This window comes from Myotis brandtii, unplaced genomic scaffold, assembly GCF_000412655.1.
Source record: "Myotis brandtii unplaced genomic scaffold, ASM41265v1 scaffold1466, whole genome shotgun sequence".
Lineage (NCBI taxonomy): Eukaryota > Metazoa > Chordata > Mammalia > Chiroptera > Vespertilionidae > Myotis > Myotis brandtii.
Genome location: NW_005355270.1, coordinates 22,851 through 41,867, shown reverse-complemented (window position 1 = coordinate 41,867; position 19,017 = coordinate 22,851). Strand labels below are relative to the sequence as shown.

Below are 19,017 nucleotides of genomic sequence, written 5' to 3'. Positions count from 1 at the left end.
TCCCGGGGATGGAGGCAGGCCGGCTCGCTGAAAGCAGAGATTGGTTCGCTCAAGTCCCACCTCCAAACGCAGACTGCGGCGCCGGGACCTCACACGAGCCCTTGGGACACAGCATCTCATTAACTCTCCCAGTGACCTAAGAACACGGCACCCTCGCTTTTCAGGGGAAAAACTCAGCGGAGAGGGTGAGTAACCTGACAAGACTGCAAAGCCAGGGCCCCGAATCCAAGCCCAAGGTCTGCACTTTTACAAAAACAAACCAAACCAAAGAAAAGCTTCGGGGAGAAAGGGGTTGTTCCCAGCTGAGAGCGGAAAAGGCTCGCAGAGGAGGGAGGTGGGTCTGAACTTGGGGCTTCCAGGCAAATCACCCACTCAAAGGCAGGGCAGTGCATGCAACTCCAGCTCCCCAAAACCTCACTGCACAGCCCAGCTCCTGTCGCCCAGAGCCCAAGGCCTTGGAGACACTGGCAGTCAGTGATCCAGGCTGTTAAAAACCCTTTGCAACGATTTAATGACCCACTAGAACTAACCCTTATAGTTTGTCAGCCACTGACTTGTCTCTGTGCCCCCCAAGAGGCAGAGAATTTGGCCTCTCAGGTACAAAGCTGAGCCGGGCCCGCGGACCCTCAGCTGGTGGTGTGGGCATTGGTTGCTCAAAGTCAGCTGGGGTGGCAGATTGCGTTTTCTCAGAATGGTCCAGGCAATATTTTTCATTCCACACGTCTTCTAGAACCTCCTACTCCAATCAAGACTCTTCCCATCTTACTCCTCCTGCTTGAAGCCGGGCCAGCTGTGGGACTGCTCTGGCCAGTAGCATGCGTCTGCAGGATGCTCTGTGGCTTCCAAGGCTGGGTCAGAAAGAGGACCTCCGAAAGCTCCGCTGGAGCCCAGCCACCCGGTGAGGAAGCCCAAGCCACTCGGGAGGCCACGTGTTTCCTCTGAGCCCATCCCCTGTGGGATGGTATGTGGAGCCCGGAGCTGAACTCTCTCCATGTAGTCCTTGCTGAGTGGCAGATTCATGAGCAAAACAGATATGTCACTATCTTAAGCCACTGTGTTTGGGTGTAACTTGTTATGCAGCCACAGTAACTGTAACAGTAAGTGCATAATAATTCCTGCTTGAGAGATGAATAAATGTATACAGAGAGAGTCTTTTCAAGGGCCTCCAGAGGCCAGTATATATTTTTAACTTTTTCCCTTTTTTTGGTTAGTCTTCACTGGAGGATATTTTTCCATCGATTTCAGAGAGTGGAAGGGAGGGAGGAGGAGAAGAGAGGAGAGAGAGAGAGAGAGAGAGACATCAATGTGAGAGACCCACATCAATTGGTTGCCTCCCAGGCACGTACCCATGACCAGAATCAAACCAATGACCCTTTGGTTCTCGGGCTACGCTCTAACCACTGAGCAACCGGCCAGGGCTTTTAACTTTTTATTAAGAACATTTTCAAACCAAAGTAGAGAGAATAACACAATTACCCAGCATGTACCCATCACACAATTCAGTGATTACCAGCTCTTGACTGACCTTGTTTTTTTAACTCTTTAAAAAAATCTTTATTGTTGAGAGTATTACAGATGCCCCCCCCTTTCCCCTTATTGCCCCCTCCACCTGGTTCCCACTCCACCCCAGGCCTTCACCACTCTATTGTCTGTGTCCATAGGTAATGTATATATGCATATAAGATCTTTGGTTAATCTCTTCCCAATCCCCTCCCCCCTGTTCTCTCTGGGACTCCGTGAACTATTCATCTGTGCAATCCATGCTGATGTGACAAATGAACACCCTGTCTGGTTATCCTGAGCTAACCTTCCTATTCTTGCCCTTTTTACTGAAAGGAATTATTGTTAATGTATTTATTTAATCCAGGAACTCTGAGCCAGACTTCTAAAGGAAAATACAGTCAGCATGAGGCACCTAGCATATGGATCTGTAAAGTAAATGCTAATTAATAATAATTACTGCGCTGTGTTACCCAGCTGCATTGTTTTGCCTGACAATTCCCTCAAGGAGGCCTGGCCTTGGAGGCAGAGGATCCTATCAGGCCAGTGGTGTCTGGCACAGGGGCCTTGGCTGCCCAGGCACAGTGGCAGGACCAGACCTCACAAAGGCCTCAGGGCCTGCTATAAATAAATCACAGCTCAGTGCAAGCTAGGTCAATGCAGCCCTTTCAACCGGCTGCTCCACTCCAAGAACAATCAGGGCTTGGCTGTGCAAACAGGAAGCCCCTCCAGTTCATCACTGTGGTTCTCAGATCCCTGAGACTGGATGGTGTCTGAAGTCCAGGGAGCAAAGAAAGCATCTCTCTCCATGGCAGGGACAGACAGAGCCAAGCCTTTCTTCATGGCTCACCCTGTGTTCCTGATGCAACTCTGCAGGGGAAGATTGTGGACTCTTTATCCCCAAACAGATGAAAAAACCTGCTGCCAAACCATGAGTTAGGAGGATGCTAAATGGAGAGTGTAGGAAATAAAGACCATAAATGGCCTGTAAAGATGGGCACCAGCTTATGACAAACACTCGGCCTTCTGGGTGATACATGCAGGTAACAGTGTAGTGTCAGCATCGGAAATTCCTTCGGAAACTGTAACATGGTTAGGAAAGGAACGGATATCTCACTTTTTCTGCCCATCTGGAGTCTTCTGGCAGAGTTTCTAGTTTTTCCTCACAGGGGGGTGGGGGGGTGGAGAGGGGGGGGCAGGGTGCTACAGAAGAGGCTTCTTCAGGATGAGAAGAAGAAGCCTTTACTTCTGTGAAGGGGACACTTGGTGATTTCTAAACTTTGGAGCTTCCTTACATTTTTTTATTCAGATGGTTTCTGGAAACCTGGCTATTTTGCATCCTCACCAGTCCAGCAGGGAAGGAATCTTCAGAGGTGGACAGGGTGAGGTCAGGCTCACGGGCAGAGTCTCAGCCCAAATTTGGAATCTAATTTGGATAATTCCTCCCTCCCTCCTTCATTAAAGGCATTTTTATCAAGCACCGATATGTGCTTTTCTAGGCATCGTAGGTTAAAGTGGACGAAACAGCGGGCGCGGGCGGCAGTGGACACGTATATCCAGCAACGGAAACGCGTTTCGCTGTGGGGGAGATCACGAGTGTGGATGATGCCCAGCTGCAGACAAAACCTACCCGACTTCCGCAACACTGGACTGGGCCCAGCGCGCGTTGGTAAGGACGCGCTCCCACCGTTGCCAGGGCTTGTGGCTGCGTGCGGAGTCTCGCGAGGATCTTCGATACTTCTCGCGAGACCGCCCAGCGGTTGCTGGGAGACAGCGCAGCTTCTGCGGAGTGTGAGCTTTTGTCTGCGGGTCGCGGCGGTCGCTGCGGGTCCGGACGCCTGGAACCATGGTGAGGACGACGCGGAGCTGGCCCCGGGAGCCGGCCCTGCGCGCAGAGACCCCGAGGGATGCCCTACCTGGACCGGAAGGCTCAGCCCGTCATAGCCTTGGGCTCTCCCAGGGGCCTGGGGCACACGTGTCCCCAAACAGGACAGTGGGGCGCAGGGGATAACCTAGGACCTCCAGTCTCCGGGTTGGAGAACCCAGGGCGCCAGGGCGGTTGCAGGTCCCTGTACAGCAAGGGGTCCTGGGCAGGATGTCCATCTTCATGGACGCCCAGGGCAGGGCCAGCGGTGCAGAACTGCTGGTTCCTCGGAGAGGCTGGGAGCAGTCAGACCTCATCTGTCTCTCTCATGTGACAGGGCCGTCCGCTGCCCCCACCGCCACCCCACCCCATAGAGGAGTTGTCAGTAACGCAGTTCCCAGGCAGATGCACGGGGCAGGTAGCTGGTGGAGAGGAGTCTCGGTGGGGAGCCGCTGCATTTGGCTGTAGCGGACTTCTTGGCGTAGAGGGATTAACTAATACTTTAGGAGGGAAGGTGTCAGTGGATGGGTGTTTGAATATCAACTGGATGAAGGCCACCAAAATACTTCTACTTATTACTAGCTTTAGGGACAGGATATTCTTTTTGTTTCTCTGTGTTTATAAGACTTCCACATAATTTTTTTGTAATCAGAGAGATATAGACACAAAAAGTGTTACAGACACACATAGACACACAAAAGTGTGGGCCACAGACAGTTGAGAGAAGTGAGGCCAGAGGATAAGGACTTGGAAATTCAGTGTCTGCTCAGGAAGGGAGTGGGCTGGAAGGTTCTGTCATCTGTCAAAGCTGGTACAGGAGGCGTGACGGCTGAGCAGGTCCCGTGGTGAACCATATAGGGCCCCCACGGTGGGTGGGTGCTGTCTGCTGTCTTCCCCAGACCAGGTTCTCTGAGGAGTTTCGTATTTGGAACAAAGACAGTCTCATATTATCATCCTGATCATTGCTATCAAGGCATTTCTGCCAACACATATCGAAAGTTTCTTGCGTGTTTCTCTGTGGTGGTTACCAAACATGATAGCCAACGCGGTCACATCTGACGCTGGTATTGGGATTCTCCCTTTTGAGGCCAAGTACAGTTTGCATCCACACCAAGGCAGTCTCTGCCGTGTATTAAGGATTGAATTTGGTCCAGTTTCCTTCCCTTAATCTCTGAGGGGGAAAAAATGTTCTCTTCTGAAAAGGAAGATTTCTCCTTCTTGCTGCTCCAAAGGTGTCAGCAGAGAATGTGCGTGTGGTTAAGGGTGGGAGCTTAGGGTGGAGTGATGTGCTGCAGGGGGGTGGGCACAAGACAGTGAGCAGGAGAGGGAGGCTCCAGTCAGGTACTACTCACCCCCCCCAAATGCCCAGGAGGGGATCCGAGCCAACCTGAGAGGGAAGCCATTACCCAAAGCCTCCCTCCCTTACCCAGCCTCTCTTTTTAACCACAGGCGCCCAAAAAGAAAGGGAAGGGCAAAGGCACCCCGGTTGTGGACGGGCTTGCTCCGGAGGACATGACCAAGGAGCAGGTGAGCAGGCTGCCCTGTGCATTGGTCCAGTCCTGGGTGGAGTGGGTGGGTGGGTGCTGTTCCATCTCATCCCTCTGGCTGTTTGTCTGCATGAACCTCTGTCAGACCAGTGCACCCCTCATCCTGCCCTCTGCTCTGTGCCCGCCTCCCCCATTCTGGCTCCTGCAGTTCTGACAGCATATCCTTCCCCAGCTCCATCATCCCTGTCAGCGCCAAAGCTCTCAGGCACAGTATTGAAGAACTTTTTTATAGGGTGGTAAGAATTTGGAAGCAAATGTTTGTTTCTGGTATAAAAGCCATTTTTCATTTTTTTTTTGTATTCCCTTTCAGTTTTACCCCTTCATGCGTCTGATGCTACGGAGCTGTTTTCATAGTACATGCATTATAGTCTTCTTGTTTATTTACCATGAAACGTTAGGAATTATTGTGTCCACGTGTCCTTGTTGATGAAGGCAGGGGCTAGATAACAAACTGTGTGATTACAATATTAATTAAAAGGCCCCTGGGAACTGCAGCACATGGCAAACCACGAGAGGAAACTGGTGCCCACTCCAGCCTCCGTGTTCTGACGACGGGACTGCCTGTGTGCATCTGCCACGGACCTGCGGGCTCTGTGTCAACTGGTGTTGCTGTCAGAGCCCTGACTGTCTTTGCATAGTTTTAAGATAAAAATAAATACAAAGCAGAGTAATGGAGTCATAGGAGCTGAAGCTGGATGTGGAGCCAGGGCCCTTGATGGTAAGAGGGACTGTGTTTACAGCCGGTCCTTAAATAACGTATCGTTACAACGTTGATGAGAGGCCAGGGGACTTAGCTCTTGTGTCACTGAGCCAGTGGTCACATTGGTCTCCTTACGCGTCATTTGTCTTCACAGCTTCAGAACCCGTTGATGACATTAAGTGAGAACTGTCCCTGGCGGGAAACCAGTTGCAGCAGAGGGTGGTGGGGCCAGTCTGTGTTCTGGAGAGAGCACTGGCTGCACACTGCATCGCCCCAGCAGTTGAGCTGTTTCTTGCCCCCCGTGTACTTCCGGTCCCTGTGGAGACAGCCCTGACCAGCGGTGGTGTGTCTGCAGTGGCATGGACACCTCGGCAGCGTCTGGTGCCAGGGCCCAGGGCCCAGGGTCCAGGTGGCAGTGAGAGCCAGGCAGCTGCAGACAGGCCCCTGAACAGCCACCTTTTGTGCGTCCAACTCCGGGGCTATTTTCTAATTTTTTAATATATACTTTTATTGATTTCAGAGAGGAAGGTGGAGGGAGAGGAGAGAGAGAAATATCAATGATGAGAGAGAATCATCAATTGGCTGCCTCCTGCACATCTACAGTGGGATTGAGCCTGCAACCTGGGGCATGTACCTTGACCTGGAATCAAACTGACCTCCTGGTTCATTGGTCGACGCTCAACCACTGAACCACCTGCTGGGCTATTTTCTGATTTTTTTAAGAGAAGCTGGAAATGTGCATGTTTTAAGAAATGTGTTTATTGAGTCATGGCAAGATCTAACCTGTGAGACAGTCACAGTAGGTGGGAGCCTTGTTAGACTCTGAGTGGCACTAAAGGCCATGACATGGGGATGTTGTCTTCTTTGGAGGCCTGAGTCAGATGCACTGTGTTTTACCTCCTTTCAGCTCCTCAGGATTTTTAGATGAGAGTGGCCCCTCCCTCTTGCTTGCCTTTTTCCTCCCATGTGTCCCTCGGGTGGGTGGGCCCCGCTGGGTCCTTCACAGTCTCTGCTCGGCCTGCAGGTGGAGGGGCACATCGGCCGCATCCGTGAGGAGCTGGACCGAGAGCGGGAGGAGCGCAACTACTTCCAGCTGGAGCGGGACAAGATCCACACCTTCTGGGAGATCACCCGGAGGCAGCTGGAGGAGAAGAAGGCTGAGCTGCGGAACAAGGACCGGGAGATGGAGGAGGCCGAGGAGCGGCACCAGGTGGAGATCAAGGTGAGTGGGGCGCCCGCCTGTCCCGCTGGGGTCACTGCTGCGATGTTGTTAGGGTGAGCGGCATTTCATCTCCTTGTTCTGGGGTTACAGCCCTTTGTTTGTGTCTTTCACCCTGGGAACCTAAAGGTATTTTTTGTAAAAGATGATGTGTGTACCGGCAAACATGGGTGTGCAGGAGTGTGTGTGGGTGAGCATGTGTGTGCCTGCGAGCCGGTGAGCATGCATGTGCAGGTGTGTGTGTGTGTGTGTGTGTGTGTGTGCTGGTGAGCGAGTGGTCGTTCTCCCGCCCACAGGTCTACAAGCAGAAGGTGAAGCACCTGCTGTACGAGCATCAGAACAACCTGACGGAGATGAAGGCTGAGGGCACCGTGGCCATGAAGCTGGCCCAGAAGGAGCACCGCACGCAGGAGGGCACGCTGCGCAAGGACATGCGGGCACTGAAGGTGGAGCTCAAGGAGCAGGAGCTGGCCAACGAGGTGGTGGTGAAGAACCTGCGGCTGGTGGGTACATCCATGGGCAGCTGGTGTTGAACAGCAACCGGGAATTCACATTTTTTGTTTAAAAACTCCCGCATTTTGGCAATTAATTGAAATATTTTTTAAAAGCGTGCATCCAGGCAGATCCACTTTGGTGTCAAGTACAGAATTCTGTCTCCGACTTGAGCACAAACGGACATGAGGAAAACCAGTCAGGGCTCCTCTGCATGTGCTTCTGAGACCTGACACCCCGCTGCGCTCCCAGGCTGCCTGTCAGGTGCATTGGGACACACGCAGTCATTGAGGTGTCCAGCACCCCAGGCCACAGGCACACGGCAGCTTGTCATACAAGCTGGGCTCATGGGCACCTGACTGCCTTTTGAGAGCTTTTGGTCAATTCTGAGCGAGGATGGTGGGGGTGCCCGGAAGGTGCCAGGCCCCGTTCTGATCTCTGGGAGGACTGATAAAATGCCTTTCCATGTGTGGCACGTGGTCTGCAAAGGAGAAACTACACACAACAGAGAAGGCAAAATCATGTGTCAGATCCGCACAGCACATCCCTCGGCTATAAGGAAGGACAGAGTGAGTGGGGCAATGGGAATGAGAGTGGGTTGCATTTTCCTACATGGAGTTCTGGGAATGGCTCACTGAGAAGGTGACATTTGGGTAAAGGCAGTAAGGTCTGATCCAGGCTGTGGGGACCAGGCCAGGAGAAGAGGTAGGGGATGAGCCGCATGAAGGCCAGAGGAGCAAGTAGGTCCTAGCTCGTCGGCCTCGGAAACCACGGGGAGGCCGGGCTCGGGCCCTGGCTGAGCCGGGCCTGTGGGGCATTTGGGCAGAGAGAGGGCATCTGACCTTGGTTTTCAGAGGCTCCTCCTGGCGGCAGGTTGAGAAGACTTTGTCAGCACGTTTGTCTCCTGTGAAGGGAGCCAGGCTCCACTGGATCTGGAAAACACTGGAACTGCAGAGTTTGCAGCCAAGGCCGAGTGTGTGAAAGAGTTGGACCCCCAAGAATGGCCCCAGCCGGTTTGTTTAAATGGTTAGGGTGTCGACCTGCAGACTGAAGGGTCAAGGGTTTGATTCTGGTTCAAGGGCATGTACCTCGGTTGTAGGCTCGATCCCCGGCCATGCTAGAGGCAACCAGTCAGTGTCTCTCTCATATCAATGTTTCTCTCTGTCTCTCCCCGTCCCTTCCACTCTCTCTGAAAATCAATGGGGAAAAAATATCCTTGAGTGAGGATGAAATAAACACATAAATAAAAACGAATGGTCTGATCTCCCCTGGCACAGGCACACAGTAGGCTGGTTTCCAATGAATTCAGTGACGGGAGGCTGCCTGCCTGCCCAAGGCCTGTATAAAGACTGGTTATGTGGTCAGAGTTCCCTTTTGTGTAAAAATACTGCTATGAAAATAATTACCATTTTATATTCAGAATTGTATACAATAGCCACCTGGGGGAGCCTGCAGGTCTGGACAGTGCGGCCATGGCTCCACCCGCAGGCAGGCCAGCAAGGGGCCGCCGGCTGCTGTCAGTCCTTAGAATCTCTGAGAACATTTTCTCAGGCTCAGAGCTGACTTTAGCCAAGTGAGTTTTGAAATGTGGAAGTTACCAAAACCATGTTGTTCTGGATGTGGTGTGTGCGCCGGGAGCACAGGGACCCGCCAGAACATCAGAGGGTTTGCCGAGCGGCTTCTCTGTCTGTCGTCTCGTAACAGCCGGCTTCCACCTTTGCAGAAACACACGGAGGAGATCACCAAGCTGCGCAACGACTTTGAGAGGCAAGTGCGAGGTCAGTGTCTTCTTCCTGCGGCGCCATCACAGCAGAGCCTGACTCCCCTCCAGGGCTTACCTCACAGGCTGGCAAACCAGGTCAACACAGCCCGGACCTGTGAGGAGAGAGAATGTGCTCATTTTTAAGGCTGACGGACCTCTCAGCATCCCAGAACCGAGTTTTCTATGTCAGTTGGGGGAGGCTGTGGTCACCTTCTTCCTGCGGCGCCATCACAGCAGAGCCTGACTCCCCTCCAGGGCTTACCTCACAGGCTGGCAAACCAGGTCAACACAGCCCGGACCTGTGAGGAGAGAGAACGTGCTCATTTTTAAGGCTGACGGACCTCTCAGCATCCCAGAACCGAGAGTTTTCTATGTCAGTTGGGGGAGGCTGTGGTCACCACCCACTTCCCCACTCCTGTCAGCAATGGTGGCTCGGAGCAGGGGGTAGTCATTCAGTCTCGTGGGCAGTGTTCTTAGTCTCTCCCATGGCTCCTGGCCTGAGGCGGTCTGTAGTTTGAGTCACACAGCCCTGTGTTGTGAATGGATGGCTCACGGGTCATGGCTCGTGACCACGGGATGGGCTGACGCATAGCTATCGGGAGCCCCTGCAGGGGTGGAATTGCAGTGCCTGGAGGACAGCACGCGTGGTGTGTGCCTCGCGCGCCCTCTGAGCTTCAGCAGGAAAACCCAGTGAAACCCACCCTGTCCTGTGGCAGGTGAGCATGCGCAGCATTGGCACTGCTGGCTGCTCTCTGCTCAGCTGCTGTGTGTGCTGCTGCCTTTCAGAAATTGAGGCCAAGTATGACAAGAAGATGAAGATGCTTAGGGATGAGCTTGACCTGCGGAGAAAGACGGAGATCCACGAAGTGGAGGAGAGGAAGAACGGCCAGATCAGCACGCTGATGCAGCGGCACGAGGAGGCGTTCACAGACATGAAGAACTACTACAACGACATCACCCTCAACAACCTGGCCCTCATCAACTCCCTCAAGGTGCTGGGGCCACGCCGGGTCCACACGCAGCTCTTCGCCCCCAGACGCACTCTCCCTTATGAAACTCTTTCTGATAATGCCCTTCCCTGTCCTTGATTGAAACTCACAGGGAATGTAATCTCCCTATACCTGTAGCTGAAAACAGGCTGTTGCCCTAATGTCGGGCAGGAGAATGAGTAGGGTAGTGTCTGTTCTGAGAGCAAAGGCTCAGGCAGGACTGTGGTCGGAGCCTAGCTTAGAGTCATGGGCAGGTGTCATTGCCACCCAGGTGCTGGCAGGGATGGGGTTTCCACAAAGCAGAATGCCCTTCATGGCGCACTGAACAAAGCGTGATCTCATGAAAACCTCATTCCTAGAACATTCAGAGTAGGTGTGTGTTTGTACATAAAACAGGTCTCGTTGGCCCGTGTGCCCACAGTGGCAGGACTTGCCTGTGGCAGGTGAGCTCGCAGCCCTGGCACTGCCTGCTGAGCCTCCTGCACACGACTGTGCCCACAGGAGCAGATGGAAGATATGCGGAAGAAGGAGGAGCACCTCGAGAAGGAGATGCTGGAGGTGTCTGCGCAGAACCGGCGCCTGGCGGACCCGCTGCAGAAGGCTCGGGAGGAGATGAGCGAGATGCAGAAGAAACTGGGCGACCACGAAAGGGACAAGCAGATCCTGGTTGTGAGTGTCACCGCCTTCACCTCCCCCTTGGCTCCTTCTGGGCTCAGGAGAGCAGGGACATCCATGAGATGCCTCCTGGGGCCTGTGCAGGGCTTGGCCCTTAGGGCAGGAGGGCGTCTGAATCTCTATTTTCTGTGACTGGAGATGGCGGGGGAGGGGAGGAGGAGGAGGGGGGATGTAGAGCTGGTGCCCCTTACCGCCCTGGTGGGGATGAGCCACTTGTATCTTTGAGCCAGTTCTTCCTGGCGAGTATTCCTGTCCTTGCCATCTCCAGGAGCCTCCTTGTGTGCATGCCTGAATCCTGAGTGCCTTCTGTGCCCCACCCTCTTCTCTCTGCAGTGCACAAAGGCACGTTTGAAAGTTTCAGAGAAAGAGCTCAAGAGCCTGCAGTGGGAGCACGAGGTGCTGGAGCAGCGGTTTATCCAGGTGAGCAGCCAGCAGCCCAGCCAGGACCGGTTCCAGGAGGTCCTGTTGCTGCTCCTCACCCTATGCAGCCTTCGAGGAAGCCCGGGGCAGTTCTGTGGGAGGCCTGGGTCTCACACAGAGCAGATCCCTGGTGGGAGCAGTTTGCCCACCTGCCCCCTCGGCTCACTTCTGAAACACACAGAGGTAGCCTGGCCTCTCCAGCCAGCGTCTTTTTCCTCTACATCCATGAATCTAGTACCAGATTAGTATGTGCACATTGGAAGGACGTCACGGAGCCCTGAGTCTCAGTAAAAACAAGAGGGTTCCCCTGCTGCTCAGCGCTGATCCCCACAAGTGGTAACAGCTTCCGAGTCTCCTCCCAGCTCCTCCTGTGTGTCCAGCGTGGGTGGGACTTCCTGCCTTAGACGCAGCACCTTCCATCTCGCAGGTCTGTCCTGCGGCTTCCAGATTGCACCTGCATAGCAGCTCATTCTGGTGTTGCCCGTGCCCCCCTGCCCCCCCGCAAGTGCCGCCATATGCAGCTGGTGCCCCGAGGGACACCCTTGCTCGTCCTCTAGTGTCAGCTCATCTTGTGCACCTGTGGGACCCTCCCTAGGAAAGTCAGTTCCTGGTGGTGGAAGGTTTGCATTCAGATTTCAGATAGAGTCTGCCCAGAGGGCTGTCCGTAGGGGTGATCTCACCCAAAGTGCCCAAGGGGCCATTTCCTGCTGCATCAGCTCCTACTCTGCTGATGTATAATTGGCGGAGAGTGTCTTATTGAATGTGCTTTTCTTAGATTTCCATGAGCCTGAGAGGTCCTCCTTGCAGTGTCCGGGGTCTGCCCAGGGCAGAGCATTCCCACCTGGGCCCTGTTTGTTAGTGCAGGGTGCTCCGTGGCCAGTGCAGGGTGTACCATGGGCCAGGTTCAGGTCCACTGGCGTCTCCTCCTGCCTCCCATGGTGTGTACAGCTGCACACCTTTACTTCTGTCGCAGAGAGTGGGGGTGCAGGCAGTGTAGACGCCACAGGTTTCCCTGGCTGTGGGTGGGCACGGTGCAGACGGCACAGTGAAAGGTGTGTTCTGGCCCAGGGGCAGAAGTGGGAGGGCTTCTTGCCAGCGAGATGGCCCAGCGAAGGCGTCCCTTCAGGTGCAGCGGGAGCGGGATGAGCTCTACAGCAAGTTCACGGCGGCCATCCTGGAGGTGCAGCAGAAGACAGGCTTCAAGAACCTGCTCCTGGAGCGCAAGCTGCAGGCCCTCAGTGCTGCCATGGAGAAGAAGGAGCTGCAGCTCAATGAGGTGCTGACAGCCTCCAACCTGGATCCTGCCACCCTGACCCTGTTGTCCCACAAGCTGGAGGTAGGTCCCAGATGGGCTCCGGGTGGCAGCTGGACGGTGCCCATGCTCCTGCCCTGGCAGGTGGCCTGCAGGGGCTCTGGCTGGGGGTCACTTCTCTCCTGTTGACACCCCAAGCATGTGCAGCCTGCATCATTCCAGTTAACATCATTAGTCCTGGGGAGGGGCTCCCCACACTCTCTCACTCAGACCTCAGCTCACTGCTACTACTTCTTAGGATGGGTTCATTTTAGCCTATGAGGCTCTAGGTCTCAACTGTTCTGGAACTTGTGGGCCTGAGCTCTTGGGCATCTGGCAGCCGACTCAGACATAGGCCTGGGGGCAGCTGAGTCTCCTGTACTCGCAGGGAAGCCGCTAAGCTGTGTCCCAGCTGAGCAGTTAGGCAGGGCTGAGCCTCTGTGGTGGGTGCTGGGAGGGCTTCCCGGAGGGAGGGAGTTATGTCTGGGCAGAGGCTAGAGCATCTGTTGACCTGAATCCAGTTATTCATGGCACCCCTCTGTGCTGGGATGGCCCCGGCACCGGGGTGCAGCAGTAGTCAAGGCAGGTGAGACCTCTGTGCCCTCAGGCCAGCAGGTCAGCTGAGGCGTCAGGGTCGCTCCTGCCTCGCAGGCGGAGCCCCGCAGCACCTGTAGGTCCTCTCTCACCTGGGGATGGGCCTTGTCCCTCTGCTCCCTGACCTGATTTTGGGAGTGGGGTTGTCACAAACAGAATTGGTGATGTGAGATAAGGGGTCTTGGTGCTGCCATGGGAGTGTGGCTGATGCTCAGCTCCCAGCCAACTGGGCAACCTGCTACTGCCAGGCCGGGGACCTGGGAGACAGATCCAGGTGTGCAGCTGCCTGCATGTCTCCACCCAGAGGCCTGTCCCAGAAGCAGATCCCTCCAGGCTGGACGGGGTCTTTTTTGAGAAAGAGACCTGGGGCATCGGCTTAAGGCCTCCTCACCATCCGGGTGCGGGTGTGTGTTATCCTGAGCAGTAGCATAGGCAGCATTGAAAAAATATTATTTACTTTTTATGTATTTTTATTATATTTATTTTTTGTTAATCCTCACCCGACGATATTTTTCTATTGATTTTTAGAGGTGGAAGGGACATAGGCAGCATTGAAAAAATATTATTTACTTTTTATGTATTTTTATTATATTTATTTTTTGTTAATCCTCACCCGACGATATTTTTCTATTGATTTTTAGAGAGAGTGGAAGGGAGGGGGAGAGACACAGAGAGAGAAACATCCATGTGAGAGAGACACATCGATTGGTTGCCTCCTGCACACACCCCAACCAGGGCCAGGGATCAACCTCACAACCTGGGTATGTGCTCTGACGGAACCGAACCCGAGACCGTTCGGTGTGCAGGCCAGTGCTCCATCCAACATGAACCCCTTTGGCTCACACCACCCCGAGGCCCAGAGGATGAGCCTGTCAGGTCACCACATCAGTATGTAAAGCATTGCAGCCGCTCCCTGCACCCAGCCTGCCCCTGGGCCTGCAGCTGGCACTTGGTACTGCCAGCTTGGTGGGGGAGATCCTGAAGCTGTCAGCTGTGTCCCTGAGTTTGGGGCTGGGGAGGACTATGGAAGGTTCTGGGGAGGACAGACTGGATCCAAGAGCCCACAGGGACCTGCAGGAAAGGCTGAGCAGGATGGATTTGTCACGATTGGGGAGGACTGGGGAAGCCAAGGTGAGGTCGTTCCTGTGTCCTGGCTCAGTGGGCCACAGTGCCTGTGGGACCCATGTACCCTGGGACCAGCTTGGGGCAGGGGGCCTGGGGCAGGGCAGGCACATAGGAGGGGCCTTGTCTGGGTAGGCAGCACTGGGGTCCTGGGTCTGGGGCTCACCTCTGACTGTGTGCCTCTGTCCCTGTGGAGCACCAGTGATGTGATGAGGGGGGTAAAAAATCAGTCTCACCCACGAGGGTCACCGCAGCTGCACCAGTGGCCAGGGTGGGTGTGGGTCAGCTCTTGGCTGTCCTGGTTGGAACCCACCAGGCCTGCGCCTCTCACTTCTCAGCACCCATCTCCTTCCAGAGGCAGGTGCTGCTCCCTTTCTTCCTGGGGGATCTTTCTGCACAGCCTGCTCCCCGTGTGGACACACAGGAATGGGGCCAGGCCACTATTCCCTGGACATCTGGGGTCACCGTTAGAGCCCAAGATGCCAGACCTATGGCTGCCCAGTCTGTCTTGGCCCAAAGACAGGTCTCAAACTCAGGCCTGCATTTCTCTCCTCAGGACGTTCTGGAATCGAAGAACAGCACCATCAAGGACCTACAGTACGAGCTGGCCCGGGTCTGCAAGGTATGATGGGCCCCGCCTGCCTTAGTGCACGCCCACACCCAGGACCCTGCGATTCCTACCTTAGCCTGAGGGTCCAGCTGCCTATGGCTTAGGGCAGCCCCACCTGCCTTGGTGTTCCTCCAGGGCCAGCCTCTGGGAAAGGAGGGGGCTCCCGACTCCCACATCCCCATCCGTCTGACCCTCACTCTCCCACCCTCCTGGCCTCTGGGGCGATGCGGGGAGCAGGCACAGGTCTACCCTTTCTCCTCTGTGAGTCCAATGAGCGCTACACACCATTTCTGTGCCCAAAGTGCGCATTGGCGCTGAGGCCTGTTTGCGCCCCCCCCCCCCGCCCCCCTGCCCACTGTTGTCTGTCCCATGAGTCCCAGCAGCCTGGGCCTTGCACCCAGTGCCCCTGGCTCTGGCATTCCCCACAGGTATCTGGGCTTTGCCTGTGGTCATGCAGACACATAGCTGCCTGGGCACGCACTTACCAAGGGCAGCACCTCACAGGTGACTCAGACGTGCCCATAGTTCTTTTTTCTGCTGCTTCTGTTATGTGCAAGCCCCGGGCTGTGCAGCCTCAAGATGAAGGCGTCTCAGGGGCTGGGCCTTCCCTCGACCCTCCCAGCCTCACCTGCCCATCCGACCCTTCTCTGGATGCCCCGGCACCCTGAAACTTGTACACACAAAATCGGTGGCAACTACTGGCCTGTGCGGCTCTGGGGAGGATTTGCACAAGTTGTATCTGGTTGTCAGGAGGCCTGTGCCCCATGAAGGGCAGAGCCAGGCCCAACCCCCAGTTCTCTCTGGAGCTCCACTCAGTTCACCTCTAACTCTTGACCCCAGTCCCTGCACTGGGGTGTGAGGACGGTGAGGGTACTGTGCCCTCTGCAGTGTTAGTTCTGAGTCAGCCACGCTCCAAGCATTTCTCAGGCATCACCTCTTCAGACCCTACAGCCACCGACGACGACATTCATCCTTTTAAAGACGCCTGGTTTCCAGAGGGGACAGAACCATGTCCATGGACCTGGCAGCACTGTTGCCCATACCTGAGCTCTTCTGGGACGTGGGGGTCACCTGTGCTCCCTATCAGTCTTCTTTGTGGTCCCTCCTTCCCACCCTCCACAGAGCTGGGTGTCCTAAGTGAGGGCTAGCCTTGGCATTGCCCTTGCCCAGGGGGGAGCCCTTGCTGGGCTCCTGGCACCTCCCAACATGCGCTGTCCCCACAGGCCCACAGCGACCTGCTGCGCACCTACGAGGCGAAGCTCCTGGCCTTCGGGATCCCTCTGGACAACGTGGGCTTCAAGCCCCTGGAGACGGCCGTGGTTGGGCAGACCCTGGGCCAGGGCCCGGCGGGACTTGTGAGCACCCCAACATAGCCCCCACCCAGGACTTCTCCCTGCAGGACACCCCCTTTTACACCCACGGACAGCAGGTGTGTTTTTGTGATTTGTTGGGTCAGCAAATGAAGGCTTTCGTGTTTGCTGCGTGTCCTGGTGACGACTGTGGCAGAAGCAGCGCCCGGGCCAAGGCCCGTCTGTTTCCCTCCCAGCTGTCCCCCCGCCCCCTACACACGCCTCAGGCTCTGCCCAGTGACCGCAGCAGCCTGCAGGTGCCACATGACTTTATTGATGCCCAAGTCACAGTGCCACTAGGAATTGGGGGCCAGAACCTCCCCCAGGAAGTGGGACCTGAGGCCCCATGAGGAACATGGAGCCCTGTGCAGGGCTGGGGGCGGCTCAGGCCACAGTGAGGGCGTTGGTGCTCTCGGGCCAGCTGGTGGTCAGCTCCCTCGGTAGGTGGTGTAGGACCATGGGCTCAGCAGCAGGGGGACGTGGAACTTGTGGGTTTCGTTTGTGATGGTGAAAACGACCTGAGAACAGAAGGCACCAGGAGGGAGCCAGGGCCTGACCCAGTGCTCCCAGGGAGAAGCCGGACTGTGGGCCGAGGGCTGCTTCCCAGGGAGCCCCAGACCAGCCAGCGCCTGATGGTGAACTGGAGACCAAGGCTGTTGACAAGGCTGAATCTGCTCTAGGTACAGCTCTTGGCTTGAGGGCCCCTGGGCCTGCCAGGCTTCCCAAGGGGTCCACCCTGAAATCGGGTCAGGTGAAGGGGGACGCAGCAAGATTAGGCCAGTGAATTGGGCAGGGCTTGTTCAACACCTGTGTCCACAGGGGCTGAGTCACCCTTGACCCTGCCCCCCACAGCCTGACCCAGGGCCAGGGCAGGGACACCTTTCTCCTGGGAGTTCAAAGCAGGTGAACCCACTGCCTGCCACTGCCCTGGGAGAGGGGGGCGGGGCTTGCCTCCTGCAGGACCTCGGGGTCATGGTGAATCCCAGGCCTCCACCTCCATGCCAGCCTGCGGCCCTCACCTCCACGTACGGGTAGAAGCTGTCCTGCCCCCTTTTCTTCCAGTAACCCTCGGTGTCGAAGGTCAGCTTGTAGGTGCCCGCCTTCATCTGGCCTGGCAGCAGGAGCCCAGGGCAGCGTCCATCGGTGTCGGTGTAGCTGGGGGAAGAGGGGAGGAGGTGCACCCCTGCCTGGCTGTCTGGGTCTCCACACCTCGCAGCCTCAGACGCCCCTGCAGCCTGACTTGGGAGACTCTGGTGCCTGGGGCTCCGGAACAGCCGTTGCACAGCACAGAGAAGCAGGACAGGGGAAAACCTCCCACAATCTACCCCTGGAGCAATCATCACTTCATTTGACCTATATTTTTCCAGATACTGTCTATTTTTAAGTATGCTTATTTATAAACGGAAAAAATGTAAGATGGGTTCTATGATTCCTATTGTTTTGTAACCTGGGTGAGTCATGTCGTCTGTGTGTGTGGCTTTCTGGGTCAGTTCCTGTTCCTGTCTCCATGTCCCCAGCTGTGCAGGCCGGTGAGCGTGCACTGCGGCCACAGAGAGCATCATTCACCAGCACTTGTGGGCGTTGGGAATGGGTCCTGTGACCCCCCAGGGGACTCCATGTGCTCTTCCAAGACCACAGCTGACCTTCAGATGGGACCTGGACCCGCAGCCTTTGTGAGGGGGAAGGGACAAGCTCCACACCCTCAGGCCCTGAACTTTTGGGGCCCAGCTCCCCACTGCCACCTCCAGAAGAGTCTGCTCCCTGCCCACAGGACCACCCAGTGCAGACATGCCAGCCTGGGCCGGGCCTCCCCCAGCAGAGCTGAGCGTGGGGCAGAAGCCAGGGCCGCGGAGAGCAGCTGCCAGGTGTGGAAGGGCCACTAGGCTGCAGTGAGAATAGAAGAGGAGAAAGTGCTGCCTGGTGACAGGGGAGCCTTCCCGATTCCTCCTCAGGCCTTACCCATCCGAGCCTGACCCCTGACCCCTGACGGGAGAGGCTCCAGGAGTCAGCAGGGGCCGTGGGGCAGGAGGGGGGGGGCGCCTTTAGGGGGCCCTGTGCTGAGGGAGGAGCTCTGGACTCAGTGCTACCCCAAACCTACCTTCTCCTCAGTTCTGTCCACTGCTGGCCGTGGTCCTCGAGCCTCGACAGACAGAGGCAGAGGCCCTGGGCCGGGAGCCCTGAGGCAGTGTCCAGCACATGTGTGGTCAGCGGGCTGCTGACCGGCTCCATGCCTCTGCCCTGGGCCAGGAGAGAGGGACAGGACAAGCCTTGTGTCCACACCAGCCTCAAGGAGGCAGCAGTTAGAGTAACAGCCTGGGGGCGGAGATCCCAAATGTCCCTGGGGTGGGGATCAGGAGGCTGTGGTGGGGACACACTGAAGTGCAGTTCGTCAACCACGCTGACCTGTCCCCCATCCGTCCCCACTGGGGCCCTCCCCTCCACCCACCACTGCCTTGTGCTCCCTGTTCTCCCAGCTCAGTGTCCCCGGCTTCCAGGTCGGAGCCCCGGCCGAAGGGACGAAGGGACGAAGGGACGGGAACTGGCCCTACCTCCCCGGAGCCCAGGTGTCGCTGGAGCGCGCGCAGCCGCGGGGCGGACCCCGAGCTCATGCCCAGTAGACGGGACAGGGCGCGAGCTGAGGTCACCCGCTCCCGCCTCCACCTGAGGGTGCCTCCCTGTCCCGCTGTCACCTCCCTGGACCGGGAGCCGAGTTTCTGACCCAACGGGGCGGGTTGTGGGGGGAGGTCCATCTCGGTGCCACCACTAGAGCCCCAGGGACTTCGCTGGGGAGGGGCCCAGGCGGGCCATTGGGGCGCACAGACCTGCGGGCTGCGGAGGCGACTCCCACCGGAAGTGAAATCCAGGGGACTTGCCGGGATGGGC

General features: G+C 56.3%; 3 protein-coding genes across 6 annotated transcripts in view; 1 reads left to right on the top strand and 2 right to left on the bottom strand.

The window, feature by feature from the left end:
• DBNDD1 (dysbindin (dystrobrevin binding protein 1) domain containing 1) overlaps nucleotides 1-3,348 on the bottom strand; it is a 12,295-nt gene extending 8,947 nt beyond the window's left edge. The window contains exon 1 of the mRNA XM_014535614.1: nucleotides 3,131-3,348. Coding sequence (XP_014391100.1) covers nucleotides 3,131-3,348 — 218 coding nt within the window. The remainder of the gene's footprint in view (nucleotides 1-3,130) is intronic.
• GAS8 (growth arrest-specific 8) overlaps nucleotides 1-16,262 on the top strand; it is a 29,725-nt gene extending 13,463 nt beyond the window's left edge. Inside the window, exons 2-14 of one of the 4 annotated variants that reach the window (XM_014535597.1) lie at nucleotides 73-185; nucleotides 731-898; nucleotides 3,000-3,169; nucleotides 4,814-4,891; nucleotides 6,636-6,833; nucleotides 7,127-7,333; nucleotides 9,046-9,100; nucleotides 9,871-10,076; nucleotides 10,575-10,742; nucleotides 11,082-11,168; nucleotides 12,295-12,504; nucleotides 14,732-14,797; nucleotides 16,009-16,262. In XM_014535597.1, the coding sequence (XP_014391083.1) occupies nucleotides 4,877-4,891; nucleotides 6,636-6,833; nucleotides 7,127-7,333; nucleotides 9,046-9,100; nucleotides 9,871-10,076; nucleotides 10,575-10,742; nucleotides 11,082-11,168; nucleotides 12,295-12,504; nucleotides 14,732-14,797; nucleotides 16,009-16,158 (1,362 nt within the window). In that variant the 5' untranslated portion in view covers nucleotides 73-185; nucleotides 731-898; nucleotides 3,000-3,169; nucleotides 4,814-4,876 and the 3' untranslated portion in view covers nucleotides 16,159-16,262. Of the gene's footprint in view, nucleotides 1-49; nucleotides 186-730; nucleotides 899-2,999; nucleotides 3,170-3,198; nucleotides 3,350-4,813; nucleotides 4,892-5,389; nucleotides 5,630-6,635; nucleotides 6,834-7,126; nucleotides 7,334-9,045; nucleotides 9,101-9,870; nucleotides 10,077-10,574; nucleotides 10,743-11,081; nucleotides 11,169-12,294; nucleotides 12,505-14,731; nucleotides 14,798-16,008 lie in introns of those variants that run through there. The other 3 variants (XM_014535598.1, XM_005861248.2, XM_014535599.1) reach the window with 3 other exon arrangements.
• A 124-nt stretch (nucleotides 16,263-16,386) lies between these two features.
• LOC102252857 (5-hydroxyisourate hydrolase) lies at nucleotides 16,387-18,929 on the bottom strand. The gene is made up of 4 exons (XM_005861247.2): nucleotides 18,684-18,929; nucleotides 18,233-18,372; nucleotides 17,154-17,289; nucleotides 16,387-16,652 (listed from the first exon to the last, which is right to left on the bottom strand). Exons 1-4 carry the CDS (start codon nucleotides 18,882-18,884, stop codon nucleotides 16,563-16,565), a joined length of 567 nt encoding a protein of 188 aa, XP_005861309.1. The 5' UTR covers nucleotides 18,885-18,929; the 3' UTR covers nucleotides 16,387-16,562.
• Between the last annotated feature and the right edge of the window lie 88 nt (nucleotides 18,930-19,017).

Bases quoted from the DNA above. Each gene is read 5' to 3' on its own strand.
- LOC102252857 (XM_005861247.2), bottom strand. From the start codon at position 18,884: ATGGACCTCCCCCCACAACCCGCCCCGTTGGGTCAGAAACTCGGCTCC. The intron at 18,373-18,683 runs GTAGGGCCAGTT...CTCCTGGCCCAG, and splicing joins GACACCTGGGCTCCGGGGAG to GGCAGAGGCATGGAGCCGGT. The intron at 16,653-17,153 runs GTGAGGGCCGCA...TTCTGTTCTCAG, and splicing joins GCTTCTACCCGTACGTGGAG to GTCGTTTTCACCATCACAAA.